The sequence below is a fragment of the Jaculus jaculus genome, chromosome 8, assembly GCF_020740685.1.
Source record: "Jaculus jaculus isolate mJacJac1 chromosome 8, mJacJac1.mat.Y.cur, whole genome shotgun sequence".
NCBI classification, from domain to species: domain Eukaryota; kingdom Metazoa; phylum Chordata; class Mammalia; order Rodentia; family Dipodidae; genus Jaculus; species Jaculus jaculus.
The window spans coordinates 40,486,765-40,499,772 of NC_059109.1; the positions used below are offsets into that span (position 1 = coordinate 40,486,765).

Below are 13,008 nucleotides of genomic sequence, written 5' to 3' on the forward strand. Positions count from 1 at the left end.
CTGGGATGGATAATCAGTGCCTTTGTCCACTTGGATGGCTATAATAGATAAATATTATGAACTGAGTAATTTGTAAACAACATGAACTTATTTCTCATAGTCAGAAAGCTGGGAAGTCCAAGATCAAAGTTCCAGAAGACTCAGTATCCCCACAGGGCCTGTTATCTGGATCACAGGATGACTCCTTCTTAGCATGTCCTTACATGGTAAAATACTTGAGATCACATTCCTTCAGGTATATTCTGTAAGAGCAATGATCTCATTTGCAATGACTCCACTCTCTTGACCCATTTACCTCCCAAAGGTTCCACTGCCTACTACCCATGCCTTAAGAGTTTTCAGCATGGATTTTAGAGGAACACAGACATCTAGTCTATCACACTTGAAAATCAAGAGAATGAATCATGGAAATGATGGGCTTTGCCTGTCTTGGATTGGCAAGTATACAATGAAAGAGTTTACACAACCAGTCAAACTTCACCTTATTGATCCCACCAAGATTGGAATGTCTCATCCTCACCACCAAAACTGTAAGCCCTTTATATATAACCTCCAAACCACTCCTACTTCTAGTTCTTTACCGTGTCAACACACTCAACGGGAAACAGTCACACTTCCAGCACAAGCATGAGAGCTGAAGAGGAAATGAAATCCAGGTCTCCCTACAATATAGGTCCCATGAACAAAGAAAAACTGTAAAGCTGGTGCAGTTCCACATGCCTGTAACCTGTGACCCCAGGTACTTGGAAGACTGAGGCCAACCTGGACCCACAGTGAGACTCTGTCTCAAAGATTCCAAGAAATAAAATAAAAACTAAGCTTTCTCTCAATAGTAACATATATTTAAATTATAAGTGAGAAAAATATGTAGTAGACTCAAAATGATTTAGAATGTATTAAAATTACTAAACTGTTATTACGAGCAAAAAATGGGAGTATTTTTTTTTTTTTATTTGAGAGCAACAGACACAGAGAGAAAGACAGATAGAGGGAGAGAGAATGGGCACGCCAGGGCTTCCAGCCTCTGCAAACGAACTCCAGACGCCTGCGCCCCCTTGTGCATCTGGCTAACGTGGGACCTGGGGAACCAAGCCTCGAACCAGGGTCCTTAGGCTTCACTGGCAAGTGCTTAACCGCTAAGCCATCTCTCCAGCCCAAAATTGGAGTATTTAAGCAATAAAGTCAACATGTAAAGATGGTTTTATTGAAACCTAAAGGTTTTCCACAGTAAAAGAACATTATGGATCATTATTTTGATTTCAGGTAGTACTGTACAGGCTGTTATGGAAATTACTTAAATTAAGAATAACATCACCTTAAGTCCTATGAATCATATTTTAGCTTTCACTTCAATTCTTACTGACAAATTCTTATGTCTGATTTAACACATAAGAGCAGTCATACAGCAATCAAAAAAGCTGAAACCTTTTGAACTGGTGGCTACAATTGAACATTACTTGAAAAAGACTTACCACCTTTTCCTTGATCCGCCTCAGCTTTTCATCTATAACTCTCAGCCGACACTGCTGATCCCGCTGCTCTTTCATGTCCCGAAGCACCTTCTCCCCTGAAGCGTTTTCTAGGTTTTTGTCATCATTAAGATCAGGTTCCTAATTTAAAAATAAGAAGCTCATTCGCAGGCTAGCTAAAGAGCTGTTGCCCCAAGTCCTCTCAAACAGTATTCCTTCCCTAAAAACCCATTTATAATCCTTTTGAACTCTTATTTGATAAAGAGAAGGTTTCAATATACATAATGAGTGAATAACACACAAAAGGAGACAAGCTCAACGTCTAGAATCACCTAGAAAGAAGAAGGCATAGGAAAATAGGGACTTGAGTTCTGGTCCCTGCTCTGACACTTTAGACAAATCAGTTTTTCTGGACTTCAAGTTATTCACATATAACTTATTAAATCTACTCATACATATGAGTACAGGCAGAGTATATAATAATCAGGGAGAAAAAGCTAGATTTGGCAGTCAGGAGTTGTGACTCTTGGCTCCAACTAGCTCCTAAGTAAACACTATTACTGAACATAACAGACATGCAACAGATCTTGGTGCCTAACAAATGTGAGCTGAGCCTGTCCTCTGACAAGAAAAGAGTAAGCATGGGCTAGGGCCAAAGCTCAGTCAGTAAAGGGTTTGCCTTGCAAGCATGGGGACATGAGGTTAATCTCCAGAACCTACTTTAAAAAAGAAAAAGCTGAGTGTAGTTGCATGCACCTGTACTCTCGTTGCTAGGGAAGCACAGATAGGAAGATCCCTAGGGCTCACTACTCAACCACTCTAGCTTAGTTATTCAAGTTTCAGGACAGTGAGAAACTCTGTCTCAAAAAAGTGTATAGTACCTGAGGTACACTACACCCAAGGTCATCCTCCGGCCTCAATATAAGCATACACACCCACATACAGAAAATAACGAAAGTAAGCATTATATAATGGGTGCAATTCATTATTACCAATAATATTAGTATGAAATCATATTTGCTCAAAGTTAATATTTCTAGGCAATAAAAGCAGGCATTTCTGGGCTGAAAAAATTGCTCAGTGGTTAAGGCACCTGCCTGCATAGCCTAAGGACTAGGTTCAATTCCCCAGTACCCACATAAAGCCAGATGCACAAGGTGGTACATGTATCTGGAGTTCCCTCTCTCTTTCTCCCTCTCTCTCTCTCTCTCTCTCTCTCTCTCTCTCTCAAATAAATAAAATATTTTTATAAAAACAGGCATTTCTTGACAATAAATTGATTCTGTATCTAACCCAAAATTTCCTCTCTTCCACACATTCCCTACTCCAGGTTATCACATGACATGAATGGCATATTTAGTCTTTTTATGTTTTTATTTATTTGTAAGCAGAGACAGAAAGAATGAGAATAGGTATGCCAGGGCCTTCTGCCACTACAAACGAATAGTTGATGCATGTACCACTGTGTGTACTTGGCTTTGTATTGGTATTAGAGAATCGAACCCAGACTGGCAGGCTTTACAAGTAAGCACCTTTTTAACCACTGAGCAATCTCTCCAGCCCTCACCCCCAACAGCTCTTTTTAACTACATTTTTTAATGATATTATTTAATTTTTATTACTTTCATAGTTCTTGAGTTTTCTATTATAAACATGCATTAATTTCATAAACAAAAAGTCTTTTTAAAATTATTTTTGCAAGGAGGGGAGAGAGAATAAAAGGTATACCAGGGCCTCTAGCCACTGCAAATGAACTCCAGATGCATGCACCATTTTGTGCATCTAGATTTACATGGGTACTAGGGAATCAAACCCACGTCATTAGGCATTGCAGGCAAGTGCCTTTACCACCAATCTATCTCTCTAGTCAGTCATTTTTTATTTTAAGCAAAAAGATTATGCCATCAAAGTTATTTTAATTTTGTTGTGATGGCATTACTCTCTATATCTAAAACATTCAGGCTCAGAGATTAGATTTTAGCTCCAGTTCTGCTAAGATCATCAGCTGTACACATGTGAGAATGTCACCTCCTCTTTCCAAGGTCTCAATTTCTTCTAAGAAAATTTATTCCCCCTCTAATGGCTTCAAAGTCTGAAATTCTCTACAGTTAGACCCAACAAACATCTAATATCTCTCCCTGGTCGTGCTTCCTAGCAGCCTAGCCATCTAGTTCAAATATCTGAATAATATCATGTAATAAAATCAGAGGTCAAAAGGTAGCAGCAAAAGAAAGTCACTGGTTCCAGCAACAATCTTCCATCTGTATATCCAAAGCTGTATGGTGGTAGGGGCTTCTTGTCTGATGACAAAGCTTTAGCCAGTGTCATTTTCAAGATCTTCAAGAAATATTTTAGTTTCCCACAGTAGAAATTCTTTAGCAGATTTTCCAACCAACCACTTGTTTTGTGATTGTGTCATACAGGAATAATTGCATGAAGAATTTAGCAAAGTCTTTTCACCATATACACAGAATGTCTAATGAAACCACAACAGAATTAAACTGAAATAAACTGACATTTGTTGATTTAACTAATTGATTGCCAAGGTATTCTGAGTTTATCATACATACATACATACATACAGTCTCAGTGGGGCTGGGGAGATGACTCAGTGGTTAAGCAAAGCTTGCTGACCCAGGGTCCAATGCCCCAGCACCTGTGTAAAGCTGGATGCAAAATGGTACATGCATCTATGATCTCAACATGCTATGACAATGGGAGGCAGAGCCAGGAGAATCCAAAGCTCACAGGCTAGCTGGTCTGATGTTTGTTTACAGTCTGGCAATTTGTTAGTAGGAGCAAGAGACCCCATCTCAAAGAAGATGGAGCACAGACAACATAAATTGTTTTCTGACCTCCATGTGTATGCAACAGTATGCATACCCATACATGCATATATAAATAAATAAATTAATTAATAATAGACAAATAATCTATTGTATATATGTCAGTGTGGACATGTGTGCATACATGTTTGATGTTGACTAGGCCAAAAGAGATCTTTGAAGCTGAATAAACCTATTTTTCAAAAGTCAAACACAAGGGAAATTACTCATAGATTCCTAAGCCATTTGGTATGCAAAGAAGTCACGCATTAGGAACTACAATCCTGCCTGGTCAAAGCCAATCTGTCCTGTTTTCAGGCTCTCTCTTTACATTTCCACATTGCTATTCCTGTCAGCTGAGTCACTTGCCTGAAAGTTATCGGGAAAAATCTTCTGAACAAAATGTCTTTATCATGAGAGAATATTGCTATAAAATCAAGGAAAGTTTAACTGCATTGGAGACATAACAGAAAAAATATATATAAAATTCATGAGAGAGGGATGATAGGGGAGGGCTGATATGTAAGTAGAGGGGCAGAATACTGGGGATGAAATGGTCTAACTAGGATGGGAGAAGGGGTGAAGGAGAGGAGGGTTAATAAAAATTTAGGGTGTTGGCTGGTTCCCAGGGCATACTCACATGGGGCAGAACCTGTTCTCTTATAGATAGTGTAAAATACCGGGGGGAGGGGAGAACCAAGATATATCAATATATCAAGAATAGAGGGGCTGGAGAGATAGCTCAACAGTTAAGGCACTTGCCTGCAAAGGGAAATGACCCAGGTTTGATTCCCTAGTGCCCACATAAAGCCAGGTGAACAAAGTGACACATGCATCTGGAGTTTGCTTACAGTGGCAGGAGGCCCTGGTATACCCATTCTCTGTCTCTCTCTGTTTGTGCTGCAGGTCACTGAAAACTCAAACTGGACCTGAACTACAAATCTCTTCCCTGTTGACTGCATGTCAGAATGTTAGGAAGAGTTATGCAACATGAAGTCCTTTGGGAGAAAAAAAAATCATCAATGGTGTTAACCAGCAGTGGACCCTGCAAATTTTATGACTGGCCAGTCAAGCCAAATGTGCTAACAAGTACAACAGTGGCATGTCTGTTATGGGGGAAACAAACTGCGCTCTGGACTCGGGGCCCACTCCACAGGAAAGAATACATGCCTGATACTGAAAACCTAGTCAAAAGCCAATGGTTGGGGGCCAGATAGATGGCTGAGCAGTTAAGTGCTTGCCTGTGAAGCCCAAGGACCCCAGTTTGAGGCTCAATTCCCCAGGACCCACGTTAGCCAGATGCACAAAGGGGTACATGCATCTGGAGTTTGTTTGCAGTGGCTGAAGGCCCTGGTGTACCTATTCGCTTCCTCTCTCTCTCTCTCCTTCTTTCTCTCTCTGTCTGTTGCTCTCAAATAAATAAATAAAAATAAACACAATTTTTTTTTTAAAGCCAATGGTTGTGAAGGTCGTAATCCCTAGGGAAATAACAACTACTGTTGTCTGGCTAAATGCATATGTTATGCCCACAAACTGACCTCTAAACACTTATGTTTAAGCACACATATTAATGCTTATCTCACTTTTGGTTAGTTCTCTTTCGTTGTGATGCTGGGGTGACTCAAAACTCACCACAGTACTGAGAAGTGACTCTCCTTTCACCAGAAAAGCAGTTAAAAAAAATGAACCATCAGCTGAAATTAGTAAGACTGAGTGCATGAGGGACAAATAAACTATACTTCTTTATAAGAGCCAAATGATAGAATTTATTATTGAACCCAGTTGCAAAGGATTTAAGAAAACGAAGGCTTACACAACTCCTATATTATAGATATTTTAGGAAAAAGCTGGAATTTAATATATCCACAAATAAAAAAAACTAAAATATGGAACATCACTCCAGTTTATGGTGAGATTTACAATATATGGAAAGAGCTAGCTGATGAGTTAGGAAAGGGATCCACAAAAGTATGCACAGTTAAACCACAGATCTTAAGAACAAAATTGTTTCAATTAGTTATCCTTTGCTAAAATGAAATAAAAATTAAAAGCAGATGTAAAAACTACAACCACATGATATCATTAACATTACAGTAAGAGCAATACGGCATGCTTTCTTCTGAATGTGGCCACAGATTTTGCTTTACAAAAAGGAAATCAGATATTTAAAAGACAAGTACTGCTTTAAAAACATTTCCATAAAGGTAGTATGTCAGGCTGGGCCATTTACACAAGAACTCTATAATCAGCAAACTCATAAGGAAATAAGAGACTTCTTACCTTCCCCTTTCACTACCAACACTGTGGTAATCTCTGCACTACATTTCTAGATACTCAAGCATTTTTATTACTCGTTTTTAACTTTTTATTGACAACCTCTGGACATATATACAATATACCATGATCATAATCCCCTCCCAGTACTGTTCCTTCTGAATTCCTCCTGAATCCCCCCTCAACTGAATCCCTTCTTTCCAACTAGTCTCTCTTCTATTTTGATGTCATCATTTTTCCCACCTATAATTCAGGTCTTATGTAGGTGGTGTCAGACACTGTGAAGTCATGAATACTAGGACCACTTTGTGTCTGGAAGACTGTATTACAGAGCAATCCTACCCTTTGGTTCTTATGTTCTTTCTGCCACCTCTCCTGCAATGAGCCCTGAACCCTGGAGTGTGTGATAGAGATGTCTCACTTAGTGTCGAATACTCCATTGTCCCTTCTTATCAGCACTTTCAAAGGTTTGAGACTCAAACTTTTCATTGCAGATTTGTGTGCCACCCAATTTAGCACTGTATAGCTACCACAGGCAGACTTATCAGAAAACTTGTGTGTTTCTCAACAACATGATTTGGAATGGAGAATCTATGCCACATAGGAAATATCAGGTGCTCACCAGCTCAATCCAGTACAGTAGTTGTTGCCAAGCAAGGATCCAGGTGAAGTGTTCCTCTATTTCTTTAAAATTCTTTCAGAAAAACTAGAGGCTTTATATGAATTCACCTAACTTTTAAATGTTGGGTACACACACTTTAAAATTTTATGGACTAAAGGAAACCTGTTTGTGGATTTAATTTGCCCCTCAGGTATCATTTTCAACCTTGTGATATATGGTGACAGTGTTCCCTGTCTCTGACCCTTTCTCCCTTTCTCTAGTTCGTCTTTTTGCTTCAGTACTGCTCTTACCCACAAGGACTTGGTGTTCCTCCTCTCACCTCTTAAGCACTTTACTATAGCCTTTACGCTGCTGACCTTGGTTGTCTTTTTTTTTTTCGAGGTAGCATTTTTTTTCAATAAATTTTATTTATATATTTATTTATTGATTTGAGAAAGAGAGAGAAAACTGGCACACTAGGGCCTCCAGCCACTGCAAACCAATTCCAGATGCAGGTGCCCCCTTGTGCATCTGGCTTATGTGGGTCCTGGAAAGTTGAATCAGGATCCTTTGGCTTTGCAGGCCAATGCTTTAATGGCTAAGCCATCTCTCCGGCCCCTTGAGGTAGGATTTTGCCATAGTCCAGACCAACCTGGAATTCACTATGTAGTCTCACGGTGTCATCGAACTCATGGTGATTCTCCTACCTCTGCCTCCCAAGTGCTGGGATTAAAGGCGTGCACCACTACTCATGGCTCATTTTTTATTTTTTACTTTTTTTTTTTTTTTTGAGACAGACTCTCACAATGTAGACCAAGCTGGCCCAGAACTCACTAAGTACCCCAGACTTCCAAATTCATGAAGGTAGTGATCCTCCTACCTCAGCCTCCCAGCAGAGGGATTATAAGTATTAGTCAACATATCCAGCTATCTATTTTGTCTTATGTCATAGTTATCTGTATATATACTTAATTCTTTCCATAAGGAACTAAGTTCCTTGAATCCCTTACTATAACAATATTAATTTCATTAACTGAACTCTGTATCAGATACTGAGCTAAGCACTATATATATGTACAAACATACATGTATAAGTCCACAGAAGTAGTAAGTGGGAGACATGAAACTCAAAGCAAAGCTTTTATATTCCAAACTAATATATTTGCCTGGCTTATCTTTAAGTCCTCTATAATTCTTTATATAGAATGAATCTTTAATACCCTAAAATCCCTTATATATAGTAAGCCCTTAGTTAATGTTTGCTGAATTTATTATTTAAAAAACAGAAATTTATATTCCATTTAAGAGAATTCTGAAGGATCGTAAAGGAAAATTACTGATGATCTAATCATTTGCAGAGGGTTAAAAATAGTCAATATAAACTATAACTACTTGCAGCTCAGCAATAGACTGGAACTCCATTATCAGCTACAGTAAAAGATATCATACAAGATACTCTTCTGTGTGCTTATTTAAAAGGTACCCAAATCCAAAAATAATTCCTATAAAATAATTTACCACATTAGCATTTCTGTTTAGAAATTTAAAATGCAGTGCTGCTTTTACTTAGAAATGACAAAGTGCCGAGAGGAAACTAACAAAAGATAATCTGTTTTGCACATAAGAGTCATCAATTACTTCTCTTTAACAACTGTGATGTCTCTGATATCATTCAATATCCAATGGGCATTCTAGATGCAGTTTTCCTCTTTTTTCTTTATATACATATGTAAATATATATATAAATGTATATATATATACTATATGTGGGGGGGGTATTGTGTGTGTATGTGTGTGTATTATTGCATATAAAAATGCATCATCTCAGTATGTAACAAGAAAGTAATATACTGGTTTCCTCTTCAGTTATTTTTAAATATTTTATCTGAACCATAAATGTGAACTCTGAAAATTTTGATTAAATGTTAATGACAAAAATGTAGCAAAATTCATGGCTTATTTGAAGCCTCCTTAGTGGCTGAATGAATTTCTAAATTCTCAGCTTCATTTTCAAGAATAATATTCAACAGCCATGGAAAAAATTTCTGTGAGATCTTGGCTATCTTAAAATCTAACAACCAAAAAAAAAAAAAAAAAAATCAGCTGAAACATGCCAAGAACAAAGATCTCTGGACTTGACTGCTTCCTTTGGAAAAATGGAACCCTAGAACACAAACTATAGCTCAGTAATTTGATCCAATTCCTGGGGTGCATGAAGATTTCATGTCATTATTTTCCATGAACTCTGATCCTAATCCAGAAGCTAATAAGTATAATACCACCACTACTTCTGCCTCAAGAGGTCAGAGGCCATTATCCTGGCCCTTAGTGACACAACCCAAGGAAGCTGACCTGGCTCCAGGAGGATGCCACCAGCCACCACACTGTTTCTCTAGAATATCTTGGTTCCAATCCTTTGCTTAAATCTGTATCCCCAGCCTTCAAGTACTATCTTGGAGAATGGACTCACTATTGGTTGCTGACATTTAAATTTTTTGTAAAGATCAAGAAAATTCCAGTCATCTGTAGGAATGAACTAAGGGAAAGAACCAGATAACTTTCCTGAGAATGCTGCGGAGATGCTTTCTAAGTTCCTGATTTGTAACTGTCCTAAATTTAATCTTACAACTCACAACCATATAGTCTACCCACTTGAAGCAATTTGACTAGGTTTCTGCTGCCTTGGTGTACCTTTGTTTGAACAGCACAGATGACCAATATTGACAAGCAGTGTTTAGAGATGTTGACTGACTTTAATCTATTATTTTTGCCCAGTTTCCTCAGTGACTCGGTTGGACTCTTGACCCAGAACAAATGTGTATGCATGAGGCATGCTGACCATAGCACTGAATACAAAGCAGTCAGTAACAAATGGCCCATAGAACTGCTACAAATATGATGAAGACAACATGTGGACTTAGTGTGCTTACATTTGTGAATGGAGCAAGTGTCTGTGTGTTTGTGTGTGTTTCTATATCAGCAGAGTCCAACAGGCCATATCCCTAAATTATTCCCCTTAATAAATGTTTAAGAATTATGTATCAAGGGCTGAAGAGATGGCATAGTGGTTAAGCACTTGCCCATGAAGCCTAAGAACCCCGGTTCGAGGCTCGATTCCCCAAGACCCACGTTAGCCAGATGCACAAGGGGACACACGTGTCTGGAGTTCGTTTGCAGTGGCTGGTAGCCCTGGCATGCCCATTCTCTCTCTTGCTCTCTATCTGCCTCTTTCTCTCTCTGTCACTCTCAAATAAATAAATTAAAAATTTTTTAAATTTTAAAAATATTTTAAAAAAAGAATTACGTAGTCAAAAGTTCCTTACCCTTTGTCCATGCAATGTTCAACTTGTTCACATATTACTGTTTGTTGGCTGTTCAACAAAACTACCAAGTTGGGCATGTGCCTTTAATTCTAGCCTTCAGGAGGCAGAGGTAGAAGGATCATTGTGAGTTAGACGCTAGCCTGGGACTATAGAGTGAGTTCCAGGTCAACCTGGGATAGAAGACCATACCTCAAAAAAAGTTATAAAATACCAGTAGTCCCTGTCAGCTAAGCCACAGCTACAGAACATCAGAGCAGTGGTGATGGCAGGTGAAGGAGGCTTACCCTTGGTTTCGACAACTCCAGGAATTAGTTTTCTTTCTTTCTCCCTGTATCTGCCATAGATACAGCTGGTCTAGTCAGGGAACTAGGAAGGTAAGTGCTTCTATCCCTCAGGCTGTGCCATAGATGCACCTAGCCCACTCCTGGGTAAATGATCCTGAGGGTTGGTTTCATATCCCTTGGGCTCTGCTCCTAGAAGCAACTTTCCCACTCTTGAATCAATGATTCAAGTTTTAGTTTCTATAATTGCAGGGGCTATGCCTCCAAATTGGGCAGCCATCAATAATCAGACTAAATCAGATAAAGCTTTTACAAAGCTAGTAGAGGGTTAGCAAAATAACAAAAAAGAGACATTTTCTATTCATATTACTACTTAACCCCACACTAGACCCCATGAAGTACTGAAATGTAAAGGGGCAGGAAAGAATTCCACATCTCTAATGTACTATTACTCTGTATTATACACCTCCTATCAGCCTATAAAAATAATACTGATGGGGACTGGAGAGATGGCTCAGCAGTTGAAGGCTCTTGCTTGCAAAGCCTGAAAACTCAGGTTTTATTCCCCAGTACCAATGTAAAGCCAGATACACAAAGGAATATATGTATATGGAGTTAGTTTGCAGTGGCAACAAGCCCTAATATGCCCATACTCACTCCTTCCCCTACACTATACTTGCACATAAAAATATTGTTTAAAATGTATTGATGGGACCATTCATATCCTTTTCCAAGCTGTCATGTGAGTGAGTCATCAGCATGCAAGTTTCAACCTGCTACTGAAGAAGTTGAAAAAATGTGGCAGAGTAAGTGACAAGGAACTGCCACTGACACCTAGGATCAAGGAAGAAAGAAAATTAAGACTTCCAAAGGACTAAAGAACACTCTTAATTTACTTCCCTTTCATCTCTGGTATGATCACAATCCTGATCACAATCAGAACTATCTTTAACTGTTGAGTAATTTTTTTAAGTTATTTATTTAGTAAAGAAAGAGACACAAAGACAGAGAGAAAACCTGTACACCAGGGCCTCATGACACTGCAAACAAACTCCAGATGTAAAAGCCAATTTGTGCTTCTGGTTTTATGTGGGTACTGGAAATTGAACTTGGGCTGGCAAGCTTTGCAAACAAGTGCTTAACCACTGAGCTATCTCTCTAGCTCAAGACCTATCTTAAATCAAAAAGACATAACATTAAAACAAGTATTTATTCAGTGGCCTAATCCCAGCAAATTCCCAACTGATAGAAAGCAGAAGTGAATAAAAGAAATTGTACACTGCTATGGAAACTATAGCTATTCAAGTTGTACTCATAGAAAGGTAACTGGGAAGAAACCTCATGAGTAGTTGGTAAAATTGTGTGAACCAACTTTAGCTTTCATAAACCTGAAGGTTCTCTATGTTTCTCAATGAAATATACCTCATTATTCTGATCATCATATGTTGGAGATGAGCTGAAGGAGGTTGGAGAGAATGAAGACAGCTCTTGGAGTTTCGCATCAATCTCAGCAAGCTGTTCGTGCTGGGTGGCCTCAAGTGTGTATCCTTCTCCTGGGACCAGCCAACAACACTGATCACCCTAAATATAAAACAAGGTTATCAGTTTATTCCAATTCTACACTTTATCCAAAACATATCTTTCAGGCTTCTGCATCAGAGCTCAAAACTTAATAACAACAAACCCAAAAAACAATGAATTAACATTGAGTAGTGAAATAACACAAGTTTTGTTATCTGCCAAGCCTGTCATATAAAGTATCTTCTTATAGTCTGTGTGGTATTTTCCCGTGTTGTAGTCATCTTCTTATTTCCAGTACTAAAAACATGACCAAAAGCATCTTATGAGAGGAAAGGATTTATTTTGGCTTACAGTCTTGAGGGGAAGCTTCATAATGGCAGGGGAAAGCATGGCATGAGCAGAGGCTAGACATCACCTCTACCACAGCAAGTGGAAAACAACAGCAGGAGAGTGAGCCAAATTCTACACATGGAGAGGTGGCCATAGCATCCCTAAGTTCATCCCCAACAATACACTTCCTACAGCAAGGCTTCAGCTCCCAAACTGCCACCAGCTGGGAAACAAGCATTTATAATACATGAGTTTATGGGGAAGATCTTATTCAAACCACCACACCCTGTGAAATATGTTTCTTAATCTCACAATATAGTTTGTCTTAGCAATCTCATTTTTCTTCTTTACAAAAAGTATGAAATGGAAGAAATAAGGTTTAAC

General features: G+C 38.7%; 1 protein-coding gene across 2 annotated transcripts in view; it reads right to left on the reverse strand.

Moving 5' to 3' along the window:
• Positions 1 to 13,008, reverse strand: part of Fsip1 (fibrous sheath interacting protein 1) — a 213,365-nt gene that overhangs the window by 151,397 nt on the left and 48,960 nt on the right. For both annotated transcript variants that reach the window (XM_045156922.1, XM_045156921.1), the window contains 2 exons: positions 12,196 to 12,354; positions 1,473 to 1,610 (listed from right to left, as the gene is read on the reverse strand). In XM_045156922.1, the coding sequence (XP_045012857.1) occupies positions 1,473 to 1,610; positions 12,196 to 12,354 (297 nt within the window). The remainder of the gene's footprint in view (positions 1 to 1,472; positions 1,611 to 12,195; positions 12,355 to 13,008) is intronic.